Source organism: Malus domestica, chromosome 11, assembly GCF_042453785.1.
Source record: "Malus domestica chromosome 11, GDT2T_hap1".
In the NCBI taxonomy this organism is placed as follows: domain Eukaryota; kingdom Viridiplantae; phylum Streptophyta; class Magnoliopsida; order Rosales; family Rosaceae; genus Malus; species Malus domestica.
In genome coordinates this window covers 37,528,973-37,537,310 of record NC_091671.1, presented here as the reverse complement: position 1 = coordinate 37,537,310, position 8,338 = coordinate 37,528,973, and the positions used below count along the sequence as shown (strand labels likewise).

General features: G+C 34.0%; 1 protein-coding gene across 1 annotated transcript; it reads left to right on the top strand.

Annotated features, from left to right (window-relative positions):
* Window positions 1–3,662: 3,662 nt before the first annotated feature.
* Window positions 3,663–6,018, top strand: LOC103423088 (large ribosomal subunit protein eL20z). Its single transcript, XM_029089147.2, has 4 exons — window positions 3,663–4,086; window positions 4,640–4,715; window positions 5,542–5,656; window positions 5,830–6,018. Exons 1-4 carry the CDS (start codon window positions 3,672–3,674, stop codon window positions 5,887–5,889), a joined length of 666 nt encoding a protein of 221 aa, XP_028944980.2. The 5' UTR covers window positions 3,663–3,671; the 3' UTR covers window positions 5,890–6,018.
* Window positions 6,019–8,338: the final 2,320 nt, after the last annotated feature.

Sequence of the window (8,338 nt, the reverse complement as noted above, 5' to 3'; positions counted from 1 at the left end):
AAAAAGGCATCAGGCTGATAGTGTCCTCATAGCCCTTTTTTGGAGCACATCTCATCGGCAACGATAATTAATTCAAATTCAACCGCTATGTTTGAAAACATTCAACGGTAGTTTAATTAAATTAATCAATAAATATAGGCTGGCAATGTACATTTAAAATAATTTCTTGGAGGCTTGTAATTCTAGACTGACCATATTTAGCTTTGGAGATAGCCTAACATTTAGTCTGCTACCACTGAGCACAGCAGCCGCCATGGCCCATGGCTGCTCCAATTTCACCAGCAACCCCCGTCCTTCAATTATCAGAATTTGTTGCTTGGGCTCTATCATCAATTTCTAATGAGCAAGGCTCATTAAATTGAACGAAAAATAGATAAAGGTACCGATCACCTGGCCGACCATGCCAACGGCTTCCTTTCCGATGAACTCGTCGTTGCGTTCCATTCACCGATTGCGCATTGCGTGTTCATCGGGGTTTGTGTTTTGATAGAGTTTTGATACAGTTTCATACAACTTAGCAATAATAGGTACAAGATATCGATTTTAAGTGAATTTTTGTAAAATGATTTTTGGAATCAAAACACAAACCCAAAACGTTTTAGATTACAGGTATATTATATTATGAAGTAAGTCTAAACACGTAATTGACGTTGTATTAATTTATTGCAACGGTTTAGGACTAATTTATATTATATAATTTCAAAATTTTGACCAAAAATAAATATAAATGTCAAAATAAATATTTAGAAATATCAGGTTGTGGCCCGAGTCTTTGATGAGTCGGCCCTCGTGCTTGGAGTATCAACCTCACATGCAACCACTTGGGTTGATCATAATGGAGAGATGAAATAAAAAAACCGGCAAGTCTCTTGTATTTGGAAGTGGTTTTCAATATGACTGGAACACAGGATGATCCTATATAAATAATAGGATATGAATATGTGTGTTAAAAAGTTAATAATTTAAAAAATACATTTTTTCACCACTTATATAAAAACATGTAGTGTATCATCCGTAGTGAAAATTTTTGTATTTGAAGCAACTTATGTAAAATAAGTTGATTGTTTTTTTTTTGTCGAAATAAAATAATTTAGCTCTGTTATAGTGTTTATGTTCAATATATTTCGTTCTAAATAAGTTTTCATTTTGTTTGGGATAACAATGAAGTAAAATTATTGATAGATTATTATACTTGTTATCTCTCCTTTTAATGAATTATTTACTAACAATGTATCACATAAATAACTTTTATATGTTTTCTAAAACATTACATCCTATCAAAAGAAGAGAAATGTCAGGAAACTCTCAAGTAAAATCTTCATAAACTATCTATCATCTCCCATCTAATGTTTTTAACATAATAATTTATAATATTAACATGAGAATTAACATTAAACTATGAGGTAACAAAAAATCCGTACAAAACCTCACTTTGAGAGTCTCCTCAACATTCTCATAAAAAAAATATAGTTTACTATTGATAAATGTAGAGATAAATACTTATGCATGCTTTTTACAAATGTGAAGTTTGACAGAGTAAGTTGGCTCTCTCATCTCGCAATCGATGGTGTTGAGAGTATTTTATATTGATTTTGTATTCAGTACTTGAAAAAACAAATCTTTTAAGTATCGATCGATTGTTTTACTAAGCCAAACTTTCCATGTGATTGGACAAATTTGGGTAGCCCGAGGTTTAGACTTCTTCATCCTCCTCGACATTCAAGAACGAAGACTACAATATTTTTAAGGGAGTTTTAACAAAACATTCATGGTACTGTTTACTTTTAATGAAAAACCACATTTTTACCTTTAACTGACATTATTCACTATATCTTTAAAAATAACTTTTCGTTAAAAAAGAATTTGTTTTGAACTTTTCGTTAGTTTTCCTTATGTTTTAATCCTAAACCCTAATTTGTATGTGCTTGCATGCATGTGAAACCGTGTTGTCTTATTGGATAGCTAGGTTTGTCCAAGTCCAACATTTGTCGGCAGATGGATAATATTTGGAGTGGAACCTCCAACATAAAGTCTGCCACCTTTCACGACATATCACGTAGGGACAATCATGTCTTAATCTAACAAGCGGCGTCTATACGGACCTTCAAACCATAAACGAATTGACCAACCTTTCGATCGTTTAATTCTCTGCACAATTTTTCTTTCATTTTCTTTATGCAAATCATGTCTTAAAATAATGGAACAGATAACGTGATGTTTCCACAATTTCACACGCATTAGCTCTCTAGTTTTTCTTTCTTTTTCTAAATCAATTGAAGGACTGCACATTGTGTATTTTATAACTGAATCTATTTCAAACTGAATATTTTATAATCTCAAATTCTATGTGTACATTTTTAATTGATCATATATTCCTTTAATTATCATCTCAACATCTATATATTGCTTGTTTAAAGCGGTTTTATCCATAGTTTTATATTTGATTGACTGCTAGATTTTTTATGTTGGTGGATGTTTAAAAGTAGTGTAATAAAGTGAAGTTTTGTAATAAGGTTCCTCTTTTTCGCACATGTATTGTTGACTTGGCTTAGGCAGGTTATGTAAGCTGTGTCTTGAACAAACAAATTTGATTATCAATTCGAATCCCCGCTAAGTCATGTAAAACTTGTTCCATTATTTTGGTTTTTTGGCTCATACCTTCATCTTTCCGATTTGTTTTCGCCTTCTTGGTTGCTTCGAACAAGTTGAAAAAAAAATTGTAATTTGTCGTTGCTCCTAATACGTTGAGAAGAGAAGTTTCGGATTGCCGAGGTCTGCTCCTCGATGTGCAACACAACTTTTTTGTTTCTTTTTGCTTTTGTTTTGGATATTTAGGCTGCCCAAGCCCATTGAATCTTCAGCCGAAGGGCCCACAGTAGGATAAGGCATAACTATTAACATCCAAGCCCAAATCAAGCCTCCTCAAAAATAACCTTTTCTTAAAAATTAAAATAAGGAAACTTTAACGAAAAGCTCTAGTTATTGTTTACTTTAACAAAAAATCATATTTTTACACTAAAAAATCAATTATGGTACTATTCACTTATCTTTTATTTTGTTCTTATCGTTAAAACTCAAAGTTTTCAAACTATTTTTATTAGTTTTTTCTTTAAAATAATTCTTTAATTTATTGGTTAATGAAGGTAATCTTTTTTGTCTATTTTTGGTGAGAAAGTTAAAAAAAAAAAAATTGGTTTCCACACACTTTTATTTTATTTTATTTCTTAAAAAGAGGGACAACTCGTAACAAACCATGGTTATCAACCATTTTCGAGGGTCGAGAAGACTCACAGAGACATTTCAGCCTCCCCTAGCCACAAGTATGTCTTCCACACCAGCAGTGAGTTTCGAATCCGATGCCTCTAGTTTTTAGTTTGAAGGAAGCATCACAATCCTTCATTTACCATTAGACAACCAGCTCGTGGTTGTTTCCACACACTTTTATAAGTCTTTGATCATTGGATGACATAAATCAAACCATGGTGGACAAGTTGGGATAGATTGTGATCAATTAAAATAAATTTAAATCCAATCTATTGTTTGTTGTGTCAAAAAATAAAAAATTGATAAAACAGACCGAACATTATGATTTTAAATTCACAATAAAATAAATTATCTAACCCATCTTTATACATAACTTATTATCGATAAATGATTGTATCCTGAACCTCATGCCCAACATGAAAACAAAAATAAATCTAATTGACTTGTTGACTGGCTCCGACAGCTCGCACCTCGCAATCAATCTCAAAGTCTTAACTCCTAAGTTTCCAACTTCCAGCGACCAAAACTCCGAACTCCAAATCCAAATCACACAACACAAAAAACTCGAAAACCAACAATTATTACAAGAAAATATGGGCGAAGACGAAAAGAAGAGGGGAGTCTCAAGTGATCCTCATCACCACTATCCGCCTCCACCCCCCGAGTACGGGACGTTCCAAGGAGTAGCCAACTACCCACCACCGCCTCCCCCGTATCACCCTCCGCCGACCGGGTTCCCTCAGCCTGTGCCGCCGCCGGGAGCCGGTGGCCCTTCAGCGCCTCATCCTGACTACTACACTCATGGATATCAAACCGTTCCTGGTATTCAATTGAGCCTCTGTCTCTTTTTCTGTAGTAGCACGGTGACTTAAATTTGAATGATGATGATACTTTGTGATCTTGATTAGTGAAACATGAGATTAAAAAAAACGGGATTTTTGTGTATTTTACGGTGGGATTGGAAGCTACAAGATTGGATCGAATTCAATTTGTCTTTGTGTGTTGGAATTAGTTGACTTTTTCAGTCACTGCAACAACAACCCTTTTGATTGTATGAACAGAACAAGTAAAGACAATGGTTTTAGTAACATCTCAGTTATTGGCTATGTCAAGAATCCCGTTTTCGTTTGCTGCTAGCCTGCTAGTGATTAGATCAATTCTGTAATGGTGTGATTAGGGAATTAATGTTGTTGTTTTACGAGTGCGAATTTCGTAATCGAATGACTTGATTCTGTATGTTTGCTGCTTGTGTTCCCTTTTCTGTTTTGATTTTTAGCTGGATGTGCATTTCCACCACCGATCTTAATGAATGATGAATGGATGTAATAGATGTCGGTTTATTAGACATCTAATTATATTCCTATGTTGTTTATAGGTTATGCAGTTGCTGAAGGACGACCAGTAAGAGAGCGTCGCCTTCCTTGCTGTGGTTTTGGACTTGGCTGGTGCCTGTAAGTTTTACTGCTTTGAATTTTAAATAGCTTTGCACAAGTTGATCAATATTACCTTTATGCATTGTTCTGTAATTATATGAAAACTGAATGTTTCAATCCTGATGTATGGGTTTAGGACTTAAATTGACCCTGATATTTTCAACTAGTCTAGCATGGTAGGTTGATATTTAAGTGCTGGAACCTTTGCTCAAGAAATTCAAATGCTGATCGTGCTTCGTGGTGTTCTAAAACTTATAGAACTTAGAACATGAAAGCTGACAAGAAATCTACAACGTCAATAGGGAAACTCTTGATTTTATTGTGCATAGTCATTTCTATTTTGTTGGGAGCAGCCTCTCCATAAATGGGGGTAAGGCTAGCCGACATTCACCTCTCCCAGACCCTGCGTAAAGCGGGAGCCTTGTGCACTGGGTACAACCTTTTTATAGTCATTTCTATTTTGGCAATTGTCAAAAATGGAATAGGTTGAATTTGATGGACACAATTGTGACGTAAAAGTAAACATTTCTCATATGCAAAGGTGTGAAAGAATTGAGTTTTGCAGAAATTCAAGTAGCACGAGAAATGGGATTTGCGGCCGAACCAAAAAAGATAGTGCTTAAGTTGACATTACCCTCATTTCAATACTATTGACTATGATCGCCTTTTCAATTCATTGCTTCAAAAAACTAAGATCAGTTCCCTGGCTTCCTTGAGAAAACAATAGGATCTGTTCAGTTTATTATCTTCCATAATTTGTGCTCTCTCCTTCTGTTATCTTGAAACTATTAAGCTTTCTATAGCATCAATGAATATTTTTAAACTTCAGCTCTTTCTTTTGAAGGTTTATCATTGGTTTCGTCCTAGCTACCGTCCCCTGGTATGTTGGTGCATTTATCTTACTTTGCGCCAGGATAGACCCCCGAGAGAAACCAGGATATATCGCTTGTACACTTGGCGTGAGTAACTTTTATTTCCTTTCACTTAAGACTTTTGTAACAATGTCCTTCTTTCACTGTTCAACTTATGTTTTATCTACCTCCAAGTTTCTTTTATTCTTCAAATACTTACCTCATTGCCGGTCTAATAGTCTTATTTCTAGTACCTTTTTCTAATACCGCTTTATGTTCAGGCTATTCTTGCAACAGTCGCTATTGTACTAGGTGCAACGAAGGGAAGTCATGACCGGTAATCCCACAGGGAGGAGTTTTATAGCTTGTACGATTTATACGTTATACGTGAGTCCAAACTCGGGGAAGACTGTACATGGATATCAATCTGCGTATAAGTTGTCACATACTGTTTGAACTTGTTTAATTCACTACCGTGTCTTGACGATTAAGATTTGTCGATGCTATCTATTTGTCAGTACTCCAATCAAAACGTTAAAGTAGGTGTGTCAATGGCTTGATACCGGTTCTCGAACATTTATGTATAGGCTTGGACAAACGACGTGATGATTGATGTGTGTGTGTTCTTGTGGATGAGATTTTTGAGTTCTTACGCTAGAGCTGGAGAATTTGCTATTGATGATACAGGTGAAGCAAGATGTGTGCATGCAGAGATCATTTGTCAATTTTCTACAAACATAAGATTCTAGTTATAGCACTTGCGTGTTTGAGATAGTCTCCTTAGCATTTCTCGTCATGTTATTTGAAACTAGGCCGTTCTTCAACAAATACTTAGCAACTTTCATCTCATCCCGCTGACCGGTGAATCCCTTTACGGAGATGGTCTCAAGGTGCGACAGCATACAAAGAGGCATGATATCCGGTGGATTAGACTTGCCAAGTTGAATTGGTGGCGAATTGGCGATATTAGGATACGGAGGGGGGGGGGGGGTGTTCAAGGACGTGTTATTGTTATGTTATAACTCCTCGGCGCCACTTAATACTACGGTTTTGTGAAATTCTTCTTCATTTTCATTTGTAAGTGAGAGGTTTTAAGTTCGATTCTTACAAAAAATGAATTTGAATCACATTATTGCTAACCCATTGTAAGACTTAAGCTCATTTATTCACTCTCTTAATGTAGATAATATCGTTTGCTTAGAAAATGAAAAAAAAAAAAAAAAAAACTCCTTGGCTGCCGTTGTAACTCATTGGCCGCCTAAATCATGTACTTGTGATTAGTGAGAACCAAGGTCTAAAATATCGATATTATCCCAATATTTCCATCGAAATTTCCGTGTTTTTGGACTATCGATATTTCCGATATCATCGATATTTTAGACCTTGATAGGAACTCTATGTGGTACTAAGTCACTAATGTATCTTACCATGCAATGTATAAAGGGTAAAATATTGTTCTAATTCATTATATATAAATGATTATGATGTGTTTAAACTTCTTTAATTAATTACTACATATTTTCTACACTCACATTGTTTGCCAGCTCGCTATATAATCAACTTAAATCAGTTAAATCCATCATGCAATGCATTTCCTTCCAATTTTTTGTGATAAACTAATAGATAATTGACTAAATAAATATCTTGCAAAGTTTCAATAAAAATTTCAAAGTTTTTCTTACAATTTCCGTGGTTTTTATTAAATTTTTATCGATATCGATAATATTCCGATATTTTCATCGAAATTTTCGTGTTTTTGAACTACCGATATTTCGATATTTTCGATATTTTAGACCTTGGTGAGAATTGACACATTCTACTACAACACAAGATTTTTTTAGTTATAGCATGCACTCTACAACAAATTAAAAAAATAAAAAATTTAAACAAGGTTGCGAGAAAATTAGAGATGTTGGCGATGATGTCGAGGAAAAGGTGAAACAGAGGAGAGAAGAGAGAGAACACAAAGCTCAGTATTTTTCTATTTCTACGACGAAAAAAAACAAAAAGGACAGAATACTTGGTAGGGATGCAAACCCCACATACAGCTAGGGATGGAAAAAATTGTCGAATCCGTCACGAAATTTGATTGAACCAAAATTCCCGAAATCAAACCGTTCTTGAAAAACCGATCCCGAAAGTTTCAATTTAGGATTCGGACTTCTCTATGAAACCGTCGGGGAATCTCAAACCGAACCAAATAATATATATATATATATATATATATATATATATATTATATTATTTTATAATATTATATATATATATACATATATTAGTTATAATTACAAATTACTTAGACCGTTGAATTGGTTAAGATATAATCTCAACCATCAATTGTAAATTAGGTCTCTATTTCTCTCGGAGTAAATTGTAGTAATGGTTCATCAACTTTAATCAAACTAGAGCAATGGTCCATCAATTAAAAATTCATTATCATTGATCTCTCAACTCATTAAAATGTGTAGTTATGGTCATTTTTGTCAACTTTGTTAGAATTTTGTCAAAATAAGTTATGTTAGAAGAAACATTGCTACAATTGAGGTTTCTCAACTCATCAAAACGTGTAGCTATTGTCATTTTCGTTAACTTCGTCAGAATTGTATCAAAATGAATTATGTTAGAATGACCTACTGCTACAATTGGGTTAAAATTGAGGGGGAACTTATAGTAATAAATTTTTAATTAATATAACTGCATATTTTGATAAGTTAAAAAACCAATAGTAATAAATTTTTAATTAAAAAATTATTATTCCAATTGAAAGTTAATGACAATTTCTAAAAATTT

Bases quoted from the DNA above. Each gene is read 5' to 3' on its own strand.
- LOC103423088 (XM_029089147.2), top strand. From the start codon at position 3,672: ATGCCCAACATGAAAACAAAAATAAATCTAATTGACTTGTTGACTGGC. The intron at 4,716-5,541 runs GTAAGTTTTACT...TTTCTTTTGAAG, and splicing joins TTTGGACTTGGCTGGTGCCT to GTTTATCATTGGTTTCGTCC. The intron at 5,657-5,829 runs GTGAGTAACTTT...CTTTATGTTCAG, and splicing joins ATATCGCTTGTACACTTGGC to GCTATTCTTGCAACAGTCGC.